The sequence below is a fragment of the Hemicordylus capensis genome, chromosome 7 (assembly GCF_027244095.1).
Source record: "Hemicordylus capensis ecotype Gifberg chromosome 7, rHemCap1.1.pri, whole genome shotgun sequence".
NCBI lineage: Eukaryota > Metazoa > Chordata > Lepidosauria > Squamata > Cordylidae > Hemicordylus > Hemicordylus capensis.
The window spans coordinates 34,804,747-34,821,556 of record NC_069663.1 but is presented as its reverse complement, the minus strand read 5'-3'; the positions used below and the strand labels follow the sequence as shown (position 1 = coordinate 34,821,556).

The 16,810-nt window shown below is 47.5% G+C and overlaps 2 protein-coding genes across 4 annotated transcripts in view; one reads left to right on the top strand and one right to left on the bottom strand.

The window, feature by feature from the left end:
- COL9A2 (collagen type IX alpha 2 chain) overlaps positions 1–2,902 on the bottom strand; it is a 69,196-nt gene extending 66,294 nt beyond the window's left edge. Inside the window, exon 1 of one of the 3 annotated variants that reach the window (XM_053267678.1) lies at positions 2,790–2,902. The gene's annotated coding sequence lies outside the window, so the exon portion shown is untranslated. Of the gene's footprint in view, positions 1–1,806; positions 2,519–2,743; positions 2,763–2,789 lie in introns of those variants that run through there. The other 2 variants (XM_053267679.1, XM_053267680.1) reach the window with 2 other exon arrangements.
- A 37-nt stretch (positions 2,903–2,939) lies between these two features.
- Positions 2,940–16,810, top strand: part of SMAP2 (small ArfGAP2) — a 38,627-nt gene continuing 24,756 nt past the window's right edge. The window contains exons 1-2 of the mRNA XM_053267681.1: positions 2,940–3,784; positions 4,120–4,238. Coding sequence (XP_053123656.1) covers positions 4,136–4,238 — 103 coding nt within the window. The 5' untranslated portion in view covers positions 2,940–3,784; positions 4,120–4,135. The remainder of the gene's footprint in view (positions 3,785–4,119; positions 4,239–16,810) is intronic.

The window sequence follows — 16,810 nt, the reverse complement described above, 5'->3', positions numbered from 1 at the left end:
GTTCGATATCAAACCGATTGGGTTTGACGGCTCGCTATTGAGCCCAGCCACCCTGGTTCGGCTTGATATTGAACCCAACCCTCCCCCGCCCTCCCCGTTTTGGTCTGATATTGAGCCAAACTCCCCAAACCTGTTTGGGAGGTTCTAAGTTGTTTGTTGCTGTTGTTTTTAAATTAACTTACCCCCTCTGGGGGGCACTGCTGCAGCCGCAGAGGGGAGTCTCCGGAGGCTCCCGCTCCGCCCTCCGACCTCCATTACAGCCCCAAATTGCCTGGTTCGGGTGGTCTTTGGCCCGTTCCGGGCCTGTCCCTCCATCATGGTGGCTATTTTGGAGGCCTCTGGAGACCCTAAACAACCCCCACAAAAAAACCCCGAACCGGGGGGGGGGGCGCGCTCAAGGGGTTGCAAAACCGAACTGGCTCACTCTGGTTTGGGTCTGGTTCAGACTCAAACTGAACCAGGACAACCGGTTTTGTGCACACCTCGACATAGAGGTGTGCCCAGATAGTCCCCAATAAACATGTGTGGTCAAGATATTAAAGTGAATGGGACTGCAAGCAGAAGTGAAGGATTCCAAGTTACTGGGGCTGTAGATCAGGAGATGGCCTGAGTGTGATATAAAGTGTGATATATTGAGTGTGATATAAAGAAAAACGCCTGGATTGCAAGTGCCGCGCCCAGAAGTGTAGGGTGGGCATAGGAGGGCAGTGTTCTCACGGGCAGCCCACTCGCCCCACAGTGGTGGTGCCCTCCCTGCCTCCATCACTTTGGGGGCCACCTCGCTCGCCCCTTTTCCTTCCTGCAGCCAGCCATGGGAGCATCCGCCAGGTGCCTGCAGCGGTGAGGCAAGGAAAAGGGGCAAGCAAGACAAGCCCCAAAGGGCCAGACGTGGCCCCAGAGGCAGCTTAGCATGGGTGCTTGGAACCATGCACACAATTATAGCTCTGCCACTGGTCATGCGCCACTGACATGTATTAAGTGTCTTTCTGCTCCCCACAGACACCCTGCCACCATATCACACTGCTTTGGAAAGATCATGGAAGAAATCCACTTCATTTATTTATATTTATATCCCACTCTTCCTCTAAGGAGCCCGAAGTGGTGGACATGGTTGTGTTTATCCTCACAACAACCCTGCGAGGTGGGTCAGGCTGAAAAAGAAGTGGCCGGCCCAGAGTCAACCCCGTGAGTTTCGTGACTAAAGGTCTTCCTAGTCCAACACTCTGACCAACAAACTGCACTGGTTCACAAAGAAGGAGCTTTAGGAAGCTTCAGGAAATTAGCAGGAGTTGGAGACAAGATGACATTTTGGAAAATGCTAATTTAAAAGCAAAAGCAACTGCCAATGCTGCTTTTGTTCCTGTTGGTGTGCTGTGGTGCTTCCCCACTAAATATTACATTTTAATTAAACTCTTCACAGCCAAAACGGGAATGGAATGGTCCAGAACGGCCCCCTAACAGGCAAACTGGATCCCCAAAAGAGTGGGATGTACTGGAAACACTGGAGAACAATATTTTAGCACTGGCAATTTCCAACATTAAACTTTCATTACACTTATTACAAGACTATATAGTACCTTTATATTATTGTACTATAAATATTACAATATTACACTTTTGGGGTGTAAAAGGCCAAATCCCACTGCTTTGGGGATCCAGTTTGATTTTTAAGGGGTCATTCCGGCCTGTCCTGTTCTGGCATTTACACAGTCCCAACAATCTGGTGTCTCCCAGGGAAGGATACCCATTTAAGAAGGTCCCCGAACCCCGCCCCCTTTTGACACTGCCGCTGTGAATGATGCTCACCTCTCCTGTAGTGTCATTTCCTAATTACTCCAATTAGCACCTCAAGAGGAGACTTCTGTGATCTGGGAAAGGCGCTCTCTCTGTGCTGTGCTGTGCTGGGGCTGAATAGCAACCCTTTGTCTCTCCCCATGCTAAGCAGAACAGAGCTGCTACTTTAAAAGGTGCCTCTTTCTTCAGTTAGTAGGGGGTCAGCTTTCAAAGTGGGGGCTTCCTTATACACAGCCAAGGGAGGCAGGCGGGACAGTCCCTCTCCAGCCCTGGAAAAGCCTTCCTCCAGTGGTGCTTGTTCTTGGATTTCTTTTTCAATTGGGAGCCCTTCGGGGACAGGGTACCATCTTATTAACATAGGTAGCTGCCTTGTACTGAGTCGGTCCATCTAGCTCACTACTGTCTGCACAGACTGGCAGCAGTATCTCCCAGGTTGCAGGCAGGCAGCAGGAGTCTCTCTCAGCCCTGTCTGGAGATGATGCCAGGGAGGGAACTTGACCTTTCTGCATGCAAGCAGCCAGGTGCTCTTCCTAGAGCGGCCCGACCCCATAAGGGTGGGCCTCCATCCACCCCCATAATCTTACAGTGCTCGCACGTGTGTAGTCTCCCATTCAAATGCAAACCATGGTGGACCCTGCTTAGACAAGGGGACAATCCATGCTTCCTATTACAAGGCCAGGTCTCCTTTCCCCCTCTCCTTTTCTTCCTCATATCAGGCCTGCTTAACTCCCCCCAGGTGTTGCTGGACTACAACTCCCATAATCCCCAGCCATAGTGGTCAAAAGCCAGGGATTATGGGAGTTGCAGGCCAACATCTGCACATGAGCAATAAGAGTATCGTGGCGTCCAAGCCACGCCTTCCTTTTCCTCTTTTCCTCCCTCTCCCTCCCGGTCTCCCCTCCCACGTGACCGTCCCCTCCATTCATGCCTTCATTCATGCTTTACATACGCAGCCCCATCTGTTACGCTCCGCCCCGTCACCCTTTCCTCCTTACCGGTTGGCTCTCCGCGCGGGCGCCGGCGGCAACCCAGGCAGCCAATCAGCGTAGGTCAAGGGCTGGGGGGGTGGTAGCCGAGGGGATGAGAAAGCAGGAGCCGAGCAAAAGGGCAGCGTGGGCGTGGCCTGAGACCAGACAACCCCGCCCTCCCCTTTGGAGCCGGAAATCGGAAGTGGCCGCGCGTGCGCGCTGGCAGGAGGGTGGCCGGAGAAGGCGCGGGCGGGCGCCACAGCTGCTGCTGCTGCTTGGAGACGCGGGCGCGCACGCGCTCCTCCTCCCTCCCTCCTTCCCCGCCTGCCCCCCCCGAGACCGGAAAGGAGGGGCCCTGGGGGGCTGAGAGATCTGCCTTGAGGGAGAAGGAAGCAGCCTTTGAGGCGGGGGGGGCTCAGCTGGGGGGGTTGTCAGCGTCCTAAAGTGTCCTGCTGGAGGGGTGTCAGGCTTGGAGGGGGGCTCCTCCAATAGCAGGTCTGGAATAGGTGTTCAGGCTCTGGGTGTCAGCAGGAGGACCCCCCCTTGAGGTGTGTGTGTGGGGGGTATTTTTTTGGGGGGTCCACCCTGAGTTGGGGGTTCCCAGCAGTGTGCATAAAACCCACATCCTTGAACTGGTGCTTGGCAGGTTCTGTAGCAGCCCTTTATTGTGGTGCCGCCCCCCCCTCACTCCATGCCTCAGTAGGGGGATGGCCAGGGGGTTGAAGAAGGGGGGCAGTGTGTGGTTGAACATGCGGCTGGACTAGTTTGGGGGGCGACGAAGCCTTCTCTGGGCTGGCCCCAGTGGCTAGTGGGGCTAGTGGGGTCTCCAGGAGGTGTCTCTGTGTGGGGAGGGGGCCTGGAGGCTGGCTTTTGTTTCCTGCTTGCCAAGGGATGGGAAGTGCCAGGGAAAGGCTCTAGCTGGGAGAAGGCTGCAGAGAGGCGTCTGCTGTCACCTCTTCCCTCCGTTGAGGGTGGCCGGCTGGCTGGCTGCTGCTGCTGCTGCCCATCCGCCGGTTCCCAAGGTATGACTTTAATGGGGACATCCTTGGAGGGCTTCGAAACCGTGTGAACCTCGGAGGTGCCCGGCTAGTGGTTGTTGTAGGGAGGCCTTTTTTGGGAAGAGAAAAGAGGAAGTTGTAGCGGTGGGGGCCAAAGGGGTAGTTGGTTCTCTAGAGCAGGATCTCCTTTGTGGACCTTGACAGAGGTGTGAGTTAAACTTCAGGGTGGGGTGTACTTTGGGAAAGGGTAAGGTGGAGGAGCTCTGTTAGGCCTCTTTCGGAGAACTAAGGAAGAAAAGAGTGGGGGGTTTCTAGTTGGTTTTTTTTAAAAAAAAAATTCATTTTGCATTCCTGCGGAGCCATTTCTTATCTGCAATGACGGGCAAATCTGTCCGGGACGTGGACAGGTATCAGGCGGTCCTTGCCAGTCTGCTGCTTGAAGAGGAGAACAAATACTGTGCGGACTGTCAGGCAAAAGGTAACATGCAGTACTGTGAACATCTTGTGGGGATGGGGGGAAACGATTCTGGGAGCTTAGTCCTTCTCTCCAGAGGGATTGGGGGGTGGGGAGGTGATAAGTGGATGCTACTGCTGGCTAGGATGCTAATGTGTCTCTGCTCACTGTTTCTAATTAAACAGCTTTTTTGTGGTGGGGGGCATTACTAAAACCAGCAAATTGTTTCTAGCAGGTACTGTGGGTTTCAGGTTGTATTCATTGATAGTTTATGTTGTAATAGGATGAGACCTCTGATTATGCAGTGGCACACACTGCAGGTTCTTGGTCAGAAATGCTTGCTTCTGGGATGTGCAGTTGTGCAGTGTCTCCTGAGTCAGAGAGAGAATGCAAACAGGTGGTGAAAATGGTCCCCTCATGCTTGGAAAAATCAGGTGGTGGAAAGAATGAAAAGGAGGTCGTGGGCTTGTTGGTGTGTGTTGTGGGGTGGGAGGGGAAAAAAAAACATACATAGTTAAGGGGTGCATGCAGTTGGTTATATAATGGCATCAACTGGGCAAATTGACAGCCCTGACTGTATTTTATAAGTGCTCTAGCTAGAGAAGGCGTATGGGGAACACAGTCTGTTCGCATGCTAATCAGGCCAGTTTGTATGGCAGGGAAGGTTGAATAGCTTGTGTGTGTTGTTAAAAAAAAAAGTCAGGAACAGACAATGTACATTTCCTGATTTCTAGTTCTGAATCATCCCAGGCTTTTGCTGAAAATCCCAAGTCTTCCAGCTTCCTCTTCTTAAATGCCACAAATTTCAAGCTCTCATGATTGCAGAGAAAACATCCTATCTGAAAGGGTCAGGAGCAGCAAGGGCATTGAGAAAGCAGCTTCAGTTAATTTTCTCCAAAGCTCATGTGGTTTCCAAGATCTGTGTAAACGATTTCTTAGGAAAAGTGACTCAAGATCTCTCCCCAGATTGTTCTTGGAATACTTTTGGAATGGTTTTGCTCATGGTCTGGCTGATTACTTTATCTGGGGATGGGAACCGAAAGGCAGAGTTTCTCCCTTCTCTAGCACTCTTGGCGTGTTAGATCAAGTTGTTCTGGAAATGTTTGTTTTGCAGACATCTTTCTAAGGCCAACTTGCTTCCTGCTTGTGTACTGGTTGCTATTCTAGTCAACTGCCTGGCATACAGGAGGACCAGATGACCTTCTGGTTGGTTTGTTGATTAGAAGGCATCCCAAGCTTAGGAGTAACAACTTAATATAGAAATAAAACATATTTTACAGTTGAGGGACCCTGTCGAATTAGAAGTTTATTTCAATCTACTGCATTTGAGAGTATGCTACCATCTTGAAGGCACTATGCAAAATGTGGTACCCATTGTCTGCACTTGGTGTCTGCACGTCCTTTAAACAAAGGATATTTTGACTCGTCATCGTCCCTTCCTCACTTCCAAGACAAAGATTCAGGTACCCTGAAACTCTGTGTGAAATGGGTTTTCTTCAGTAGCAGAAACTCCAGTGGATGTGGTTGTATGTAGCTTTGAACCAGCTTGCCTGAGCTCTTGATCTAGGAGAGGGCTGCTCAACGTTGGCCCTTCTGCAGATGTTGGCCTACAATTCCCGTAATCCCTGACTATTGACTGCTGTGTCTGAGAATTATGGGAGTTGTAGTCACTGTTCCCTAAAAGGCATGTGCATGCACTCACACATTTTCTGATGTCCGCTTAGTTAATTTTAGATCCCGCTCAGATTGAATCAGGAAGGCCCCATTCTGAATGCATGTGCACACACACTACCTTGATACTGCCGCTCAGAACAAAACTCATTACACACACAGATGAAAAAAACAGCTAGAGGGCTGAAGTTGAGTAGCCCTGATCTAGGTTCTGCCCTTTCATGTGAGAGTTGCATTGGTCTTCAAAATAGGCCAGAAACTGATGTCTACGACTTTGAGCATGCCTTATTCTGTGTTCTTAGGTCCTAGAGATTTTTTTCAACACACTCCTAATGGAAGGGAGCCATAGGGTGGAGCAGCTACTCCAGGTTGATTAATGTGGAATTAAAGTTGCACCCTTGTATGTTCAGTGTTGGAGATAAGGATATTGGGACCATTCAGATTGTATAACTGTAGAGTAATTTTCCACTTGCATCTGCTTCCGTGATGGAGAAAAAGAAGACAGAGGGTGGCAGACACGATAGAGATGCAATCATGTCTCCATTCACTCTCTCTACCTGTTCTCTTTCAGTATTGGGTTACTGTATTTGGAAAATTGGCTATTTGGGGAATACAGTGTATAGAATCCATTGCTGCAAGAGGTGGTTGGTGGTGGTGGTGATGGCCTCTAGCTTAGATTACTTTTAAAAGGCTTTAGGCGAGAGGAGTAATGCACAAGTTTGCTCCTCCTGCAGATGTTGGACTACAACTCCCAACATCTCTCTGATTATTGGCCATTGTGGCAGAGGATGATGGGAGTTGGTTCAACAAGAGACGGAGGGCAAAGTTTGTGCAGCCCTTGAGAGATAGTATGCCTCTGAATACCATTTGCTAAGGGCAAGCAAAAGGAATCGGATGTGCTTGGGAGCATCCGGGGACATCTGGCTGGCTGTTGTTGGAGGCAATGCTGGACTAAATGGACCCTTGGTTCTGGTCCAGACTGGGCTATCTTTAAGCACACAGATATCTTTCTTTTGGAGTGCATGGGCAGTTTTTGTGCTGCTTTATCATACTGATACTCAAGATTCTTTTTTTCCCTTCTGAGAACATAAATTGCCTTGAGAAAATACAGCAAAACCAATATTACGGAAAGCTTTGTCTTATATTCTTAGTGGTCTGCCTGCCTTGCGGCTCTGCTAGCTTCCTGTTCTTGTGCGAAGGACAACTCATTTCTGAGCTTCCTTACGTCACCCACAATGCCTTCCTGTCTTTCTCTAGCCCCTGACACCCCGCAGTCTTCTCTAGCCTTCCTGGGGTTGAGTGTGGGATGGTGTTTCTGTGATGCTTCCCTGAGAAACCAAGATTGATTGCCTTGCTCTTTGTGACACTTGGCTGAAATGCGTTTCTAAAAGGCTCCCTCCAGTGTTTTATACGCTTCCTGTCCTGCCAACATGTTGCTTCTTAAGTAGCCTGTGAAACAGCAAGCTTTCTTTGTGGGATAATTAATGTAAAATACAGTGCAGCAGATCAAAAGGGACAATTAACCATGTCATGAAATGACTGGTAACATCTTAGCCGTAGGAGAATGTGCAGTTAAGGATGATACTGGGGTTTGGGTGGGCTGTGGGGTGGAGGCTGCCTTGATTGGCCTGATGGATGATCTCCAATTAGGAACTGACAGAGGGAGGGTTACTGTTGGTCCTTTTGGATCTCTTGGTGGCTTTGGATACTATCGACCATAGTATCCTTCTGGAGTGTCTGAGGGGGTTGGGGGTGGGAGGCACTGCTTTGCAGTGGTTCCGCTCCTACCTTTTGGGCAGATTCTGGATGGTGGTCCGGATGGGCTGTTGCTCTTCAAAATCTGAACTTTTATATGGTGTCCCCCAGGGTTCCATATTGTCTCCAATGTTTTTTAACATCTACATGAAACCGCTGGGAGAGATCATCAGGAGATTTGGTTCAGGATCATGCTGATGACACCCAAATCCATTTCTCCATGTCAACTTCATTGGGAGAAGGCATAACCTCCCTAAATTCCTGCCTGGAGGCAACGATGGCCTAGAGGAGGCATAACAAACTGAGACTGAATCCAAGTAAGATGGAGGTACTTATTGTGCAGGGTCGGAACTCGGGAGACTATTTTGATCTGCTGGTTCACACTTCCCCAAACAGAACAGATACAGTCTGGGGTGCTTCTGGATCCAAACCTCTCCCTGGTGTCCCAAGTTGAAGTGGTGGCCAGAGGTGCTTTAGGAACATAGGAAACTGCCATATACCGAGTCAGACCATTGGTCTATATAGCTCAGCATTGTCTTCTCGCAGACTGGCAGTGGCTTCTTCAAGGCTGCAGGCAGGAGTCTCTCTCAGCCCTGTCTTGGAGAAGCCAGAGAGGGAACTTGGAACCTTCTGATGTTCTTCCCAGAGTGGCTCCATCCCCTGGAGGTAATGTCTTGCAGTGCTCACACTTCTAGTCTCCCTTTCATATGCAACCAGGGTGGACCCTGCTTAGCTAAGGGGACAATTCATGCTTGCTACCACTAGACCAGCTTTGCTATCAGCTTCGCCTGATAGCCAGCTGTGTCCGTTTCATGTGATAAATACCTCAGAATAATGGTATATATGCTGGTAACCTCCAGACTTGACTACTGCAATGCGCTCTATGCATCGCAAAAGGCTGCCTTTTTATGTAGTCTGGAAACTGCAGTTGGTACAGATTGCAGCACCCAGGTTGGTCTCTGGGTCATTTTGGAGAGACCATATTTCTCCTGTACTAAAAGAGTTGCACTGGTTCCCAATAATTTTCTGGGCAAAATACAAGGTGCTGGTTATAACCTATAAAGCCCTAAACAGCTTAGGCCCTGGGTATCTAAGAGAACCTCTTCTTCACCATGAGCCTCACCACCCCTTGAGATCATCCGGAGAGGTTTGTCTGCAGTTGCTACTGGCTCAGCTCGTGGCTACACAGGGGCAGGCAGGCATCCTGGCTGAAATAAGAGCCTCTCCATCTCTGACAACTATTTAAAAGCCTCAAAAGACTTATTTTTTTACCCAAGGTTTTTAACTTGACTGTGGTTTTTAATTGTTTCAAGTTTCTCATTTCTAATCTGTTTTATGTTGTAAACCATCCAGAGATGGAAGTTTAGGAACGTAGGAAGCTGCTATATGCTGAGTCAGACCCTTGGTCCATCTCGCTCAGTATTGTCTGCACAGACTGGCAGCGGCTTCTCCAAGGTTGCAGGCAGGAATCTCTTTCAGCCCTATCTTGGAGATGCATCCCAGAGCAGCTCCATCCCCTAAGAGGAATATCTCACAGCGCTCACACATATAGTCTCCCATTCAAGTGCAAACCAGGGTGGACCCTGCTTAGCAAAGGGGACAATTTGTGCTTGTGGCCACAAGACCAGCTCTGTCCCAGTCTACAAATCGAAAAAATAAATATAAAATTAAATTGAAAGTAAGAGATGGGAAAGAAATGGGGGGTTGAACAGACTAAATGAGGGAAAGTCTTGCAGTTGATACCCAGATTGATCAGGGATCCCCTCGGTTCCTGGCTACGCAGCCATTCTGGTTCCCCAGTGGCAGGTAAGCACTCCATGCGACCTTCAGTTGCATTGCTTTGGATACATTCTGGGGTCTGTTCACAGTATGTGTGTAGAGCGAAGGTGAGGCCAGAGAAATTTGGCCATCACTTCATGTGATCTCAAATGCTCTCCAGAATTGCCTGCAATGAGCAGAGGTCTCTTGGGAGATAAGTTCGTACAGGCAATTTGCAAACCTCTGAGGTCAAGAATTGATAGGCATATTAGGGCAACTTAAAATCTGCAAGTGTGGGAGACTCATGCATTTTAACCATTAAACAGTTGCAAACCTGAGAGTCCAAAGTGCATTGACGTTATAAACGTCATGCCTACAGGAGTGAGTAGAGCCTCTGAAGCTGGGGTGGGGGGAGTGGAGGGCAGGGGAGAAGCAAAACAGATTGCAATAAGCCTGAGGACAGTCTAAATGTCACCAGAAGAGTGAGTGAGTGTGTGTGTGTGTGTGTGTGTGTGTGTGTGTGTGTGTGTGTGTGTGCGCGCACGTGTGTGTGTGTGCGCTCGCTCTCTCTCTCTCTCTCTCTCTCTCTCTCTCTCTCTCTCTCTCTCTCGCTTGCTCTCTGGAGCTTCTCTCCTCTCTTTACTCTCCTGAGTCTTATTCTGACATTGAAATGACTCCAGTCTGGCTAAATTGAGTGTGGAAATGTGCTCGATTTAAATTTCCCTTGGGGTGATTTGGTGGATTGGGCCTTCCTGATGCTCAACACCTGCCTGCTTGCCATATTTGGGACCAGGAAGGAGTTCTCCCTGGAGTCAGATTAGCTAGCGTTCCTGATCTCTGAGATGAAGAGATTTAGGAGCACCTGCACTGGTCCAAACCCTTGGAAACCTGTGCTTCCTGCTCTTGGCTTGTGGCCTGGCAACTCAAATGAAAGACAAGGAACTTGGGGCGAGGCGACTGACATTCTGTTGTGTCGCTGTTTTGCTGGTCGAATGACCATAACAATAGAGATTTGAGAAGGAAGAAATCTGCTTGCCTTACGGGGCTGCCTGGAGTGTGTGCCATTTCAAAGCACTTGGACACTTGTTCAGTGGGATCAGGTGGTGATTTGGGGAGTAATTCCCTTTTGTGGGGGGCTGCATCTGGCTTGGGCCTGAGATTGCTGATACATCAGAGCGCATAAATGCATCACGGAGGAGGTGTCTCGGAGAACTGGGATGACCATGAGGGAAGCTGTTTTAGCTCTACGCAGGCATCTTGGCTGCAATGTCGAAACATGGGATAAAGGCTCACATACTAAGAAGGGTGAATAGCCACCTCGGCTTGTGCATGAAGTGGCTGAACTTGGTCTGAGGGGTGGGTGGGTGTGGGTGTGTGTGTGGGTGTGTGTGTGTGTGTGTGTGTGTGTGTGTGTGTGTGTACAAACACTCCTTCAAGAACAAAAAGAACTTGTTCTTTTGTTTTATTTATTTTATTTATATGCTGCCTGACTCCAGAGGCTCCAGGAGGTTCACAAAAACAAACAAGACCAGATATTAAAACAAGAATTCTTTGAAAAATCTAACACATTCAGAAATTACAGCAATTAAAAAAAATCTAAACAATTAAAAATTTTAAAACTCAGAAGTTACTAAAAGCCTGCCTTAAAAACATGTCTTATGGGCTCTTTTGAAGGCTGGTAACAGCCACCTAATGGCGCAGTGGGGAAATGACTTGATTAGCAAGCCAGAGGTTTCTGGTTCGAAACCCTGCTTGTATGTTTCCCAGACTATGGGAAAAATCTATATCGGGCAGCAGCAACATAGGAAGGTGCTGAAAGGCATCATCTCATACTGCGTGGGAGGAGGCAATGGTCAACCCCTCCTGTATTCTACCAAAGACAACCACAGGGCTCTGTGGGCACCAGGAGTTGACTTGACAGCACATTTTAAAGATGTTAAACCACAGATGTCTATAGGGAGTGCATTCCACAGCCTAGGAGCGACTACAGAGAAGGCCCGCTTCCGAGTCATCTCCAGATGAGGTGGCAGTATATGGAGACAGACCTTGCTCGATTATCTTAATGTGCAGTGGGGATCATGCAGAAGGAGGCACTCTCCCAGGTAACCCAGGCCTAAGCCATTTAGGGCTTCAAAGGTAATTGCCAGCACTTTGTATTTTGCCCAGAAACCTATTGGCAGCTGATGCAGTTGCTTTAAAACAAGTGTAATATGGTCTCTCCGAGACACTCTGAAGACCAGTCAAGCCGCTGCATTTTGGACCAACTGAAGTGTCCAAACCACACACAAAGGCAGCCCCACATGGAGCACATTGCAGTAGTCAAGCCTAGAGGTTACCAGAAAGTTTGTGTGGCTTTGAGCTAATTAAATGCTCTCCCTTCTCTGCCTGCCTGTGATGCTTGCGTCTGAGCTGACTGGGAGATGGTTTGTGGAGACAGATACTATTGCTGTTATATAATATTCTTGTGCTAGATCCTAGAATGCAGTTGTTTAGAAGCTGTTTAAAATGGGTAGGGTTTAAAACTTTCTGCTGGTTTCTGTTCCTTTACTGGAAGTAAAGGTAAAATGTGCCATTGAGTTGGTGTCGACTCCTGGAGACCACAGAGCCCTGTGGTTGTCTTTGGTAGAATACAGGAGGGGTTGACCATTGCCATCTCCCGCGCAGTCTGAGAAGAAGCCTTTCAGCATCTTTCCTATATCGCTGCAGCCCGATATAGGTGTTTCCCATATTCTGGTGAAACATACCAGTGGGGATTTGAACCGGCAACCTCTGGTTTGCTAGTCAAGATGTAGGTTTGCACAAAAGAGGATTATTCCCCCAATCAGCACTTGATCCCATTTTCCAAGTGTCAAAGTGCTTTAAAATGGCACAAGCTCCAGGCAGCCATGTAAGGCAACCAGATTTTGGAGGTCTTGTGGTAGCAAGCATGAATTGTCCCCTTTGATAAGCAGGATCTGCCTTGGTTTGCATTTCGATGGGAGACTACTTGTGTGAAATACTGTAAGATATTCCCGCTTGGGGATAAGGCCGCTCTGGGGAGATCACCTGCCTACTTGCATGCAGAAGGTTCCAAGTTCCCTCCCTGGCAGCATCTCCAAGTAGGCCTGGGAGAGACTCCTGCCTGCAACCTTGGAGAAACCGCTGCCAGTCTGAGTAGATAGTACTGAGCTAGAGGGCCCAGTGGTCTGACTCAGTATAAGGCAGCTTCCTATGTTCCTGTGTTCTGTTGGAGTCAATGGGACTTGGCTTCCAAGTACTCTTGTTCAGCAGTGCAGTCTAAAGACGTTAATGTAGAAATTTCATTTAAGCAGGATGGAGTTCTCTGCTTCCTGGAATGTTGCTTTTGCAGAATACACCAACAGGCAGGAAGTGGTAATTATTTTGCAACCAACAGTGTCAAGTTTAATATAACCAACTTGAAATGGAGCTACTATAAACAAAGAAACAGATTCACGTTTTTCCAGTTAATGGCAGCTGTCTGAAGGCTTTGTGGGGGCAGAGGAGGCAAACAGAAACAAAGAGTAAAGGCCATCTAGATCGTGCACACCATAAGCAATGCTCCTAGTTTTTCTACCAAGCCTGCTTCCTATGTGTTGCTAGGAAGCCTGTCACTAGCTTCAGCCGATGCGGTCTTCCTCCAAAGATCCTGTTGCATTAACATCCTGTGACTACACAGAAAAATGATGACATTTTCTCTTGCTGTTCCAAGTGCCTAATGCTGAAGCTGAGTCAGACTGCTCAGAACATTTTGAGAAGAACCGTGTGTGTATCTTTGTAAATATTTTTCATATTTAAAGGGCTGGAAAGTGTTTATGTTATTGACCTTTCCCCCACAAAGATATAGCATAAGAGCACATCAAATAATGTGATGGAAATTGCTTAAATTGCAGGGCTGTGTAGGTTGCAATTTTGCAACTGTCCAGAAAAAGTGCAGAAGGTCAGTTTGCACCAGTATTACTCACACATTTTCAGTCTCCAAAGCCATAGTAGCTAAGTAAATCTTGCCACCCCTTGGAACATAGACTTCAGTACTTAACTTCTTGTCTCTCCCTTGAAATAAAAGAAACAGAATACATTATGCAAAGCAATGATGCAGACCTTTATTTAGTTTGCATACCTTGTATGGGTTACAGAACTTAGGTTACCTTGGTGCAGAATTCTGATTCCAACTACTTACCACATTGCTTTGTTCTATTTGATTTATTGTTATGCCTCTTTTCATCACATAGACCCTGTGAGCTTCAAACAATTACAATATATACATTAACAAACAGCTAAATAATAAGGCTAAAACCAGAAGCTCAGGAGTAGGGTAAGCATGTTGCTAAACAACAACACGGGGTTCCTCTGATGGCCCAAAGGCTTGAACATTATGCTTAAATTAAAACATTTGCGTGCCAGCTAGCTATTAACAGAAAACCTTTTGCCATAATTAGTCCTATCCTGCTGTTCTGCACTGTCTGTATAGTTAGGTTTGTTGGATCTTTGCAGTATCCTTGCAGTAAGTTAAACACAGTGGGGCAGACTTCTGAGTTTGTAATGGAGGGGAGGAGTCGTCGCCACGAGAAATTTCTTGACTTCAAAGCCCCAATGCCCAACCAGATGCAGATTTTGCATAGCCCTTCTGGTTCTCCCCACTCCTGCGCACAAAGCAATTGCCTCAGCCCCTCATCGGGGCTTTTGGACTTCCTCTCCACTCTTGGCTACCTTACGTTTCATGTATTTGGTTATCCTTGGAAGCTGCCAAGTTTTCAGAGGAACCATTTTGTTTACATTGTTCATGTGTAAAGAAATGTAGAGACTGAGACTCGAGTAACTGTGGCAGAGATTCTCTCTGGACAGGTTATCTAGGGACCAGCCTGCCTTAAGATCTTTCCAGCTCTCCTGTGGATGATGGATACTGAGCGGTTTGTCCAGCTAACTTAATTCCAATTTGTGTATAACTCTCATCTTTAACATTGAACTTATCACATTGTGCAAACAGACTGTATCTGACTCTTTCCCCTTTCCCAAACTTTCCCCCTCTACTCTTCCAGATTCACCCCCCATCTTCCCCACAGATTTCTTTGGATCCAGAACCACTGGTGACAAGAGCTGCAGGTTCTTCCCACAGTGGAGCCCTCACCAGCTGATGGTCACTATTGCAACTTTCGCTGTGTCTACTCATCAGTTTAAGGTTGCCCCCATAATTCGTCCCCTGGTTTGTCTGAGCATTTTCTCCTTCCCTCTCTTCAGTGTGTTGTGGGAACGTCCTCAAGTCCTGCTCTGAAACCCAACCCTTGTGTAGTGTGTTGCCAAGTAGATGTGAAGACCTTACCATTGTGATGACCCAGAGTTCTTTGGTATTTAATCATAACATTTACTTATCTCTTTAATTATGAACGTTACATTTTCCATGAGCAAGGCTGGAAGAATATTTCAAAATTCCAAGGTACAACCATTGCCTTTCCCCCTCCAAAATGATTTGGCACCAATCATTTAAGATCTCAATGGGTTTTTCAAAACTTCTGGTGTCTGATGATTTCCGGCCTTGCCCAGTCCCTTCCATAACTGATGCAAAGTAATTATTTGAAGGCAGGACGGATATTTGTTTGGTTCTAAAAGTATGGTTGGAGGGTAGATGGTCTCTACTTCCTACCTGGAATATTTGCTTCGTTAAAGAAAGCTTGATCAATTAATGAATCTGCATAAATGTATACAAGAAGAATGATAGTTATTGTCAAGCAAGCATCCCCTTAGAAGGACCGTTCCCCTTTTTCTCACACACACGGGATAGAATGACTGTTGTAAAATGTTGCCTACTATTCATGGCTTTTGTAAGTGCTTGTATTTTTAAAAGTTAAACCATATGCTGCCTGATTCATCATGGCCCTTCTCTAAATCATGTTGATGGACCAAGCTAACCTGTTAATCAATTGAACACTGCAGCCCTGTGGAATTGTCACCTGGAGTTCCAACTAGCTCGCTTACCTTGTTGGGGCAAAGTGGCATATCCTATTGCTCGTGGAGCACTTAAGTACAGTATGTCTTTTTGCATTCCGAGCCATTGAAATGTCACCTGTCTACACTGCAGCCCTGCTACTATGGGACATGCTTATATACTGGAAGGGAGCTTTTAGAGAATTTCCTCTTAAACGTTGTGTGGCAGGTTCTTTGGACTTGTGTGGCTTCCCAGTGTACGTTCATTCTCTTTTTAGTTCTTTGGGCAGGGTAGGATCTTAAACTAGCTGCTCGACTCTGAAAGGCCATCTGCAAATATTTAGTAGCCTGCCTGTGTATTTATGATGTTTAGGTTATATGCAAAGCTGAAATCAATAAGCTGCCTTCTTTGGAAGCTTCCTACCTGATTGCCTGTAAGGAGGAATTCTTCCTGTCCCTGGGCAAATGTCTGTTTGCAAAGGAGTAAAATCGGCCACATTTCTCCAAATTACCAGGAGTTGTAGGGAATCGGCATCTCAATCTAGTTTCCAAGATGCATAAACCTAAAGAAAGATTGCTGCACATCGCCAGGAGAGTGGGCTTCAGGTTCCTCTTCTACTGCAATGACTTTTCAGGTGAGCCAATACTTGGTGGTCAAGAGAGATGTAATTCCAGACCATGCCAGCTCCAGGATTTGGGAGTGGGAGACTCCAATAAGGCATACCCAGTGGATCCCCTGGACTTGGAAGAATTGGCAATGGAGCTCTCTTTTTGTTGCCTCAGACATTCTGTGCCAGGTGTTCTCAGACTTGGGTCCCCAGCAATGTTCCCTTGTAACAGGGATTGCCAGATTTTGTTGACTACAGCTCTGAGTCCCCAGCTGCCATGGCTTTTGCTTCAAATCAACAACATCTCGGAATCCCTGTTAGAGGGAACACTGGTCCCCAGCTGCTGTTGGACTACAGCTCCCATCATGCACAGCCACAATGGCTTTTGGCCATTGTGACAGGGATTATGGGAGCTGTACCAACATCTGAGCACCCAAGTCTGAGAACTGCTGCTCTGTGCAAAATGACCAACTTGATAGGTTATGGGTCCTCTTCCCACCTTGCCCTGTGAATGTATAACCTTGCCAACAGCAGGCCATCAAAGCCACCTGCGTTGCACAGCGTTGTCTGCTGACAAGGACCTCCTTGAGGGCAATGCCCTTCCAATGTCGGAGTAGTTTATAAGATTGGACAGTACTTCTAATGTGCACAGAGTTCTTTAGGCATAGCAAAAAAAGGCACCGGATCCAAATGCTGATGTTTCTTATCCAGCTGATATCAGCTTTTGCATCTACAAAGTAGAGGGTGGCACTCACCTGGTTATAAATTGTGCATACATTTTGAAGAATTCATGACATGGGTGCATGTCATGTGTCATGAGATCAAGGCCTCTGACTTTGCCATTTGTGTGTGAGACAGCTTCTTTCTGTAGAAAATTGAATTTTC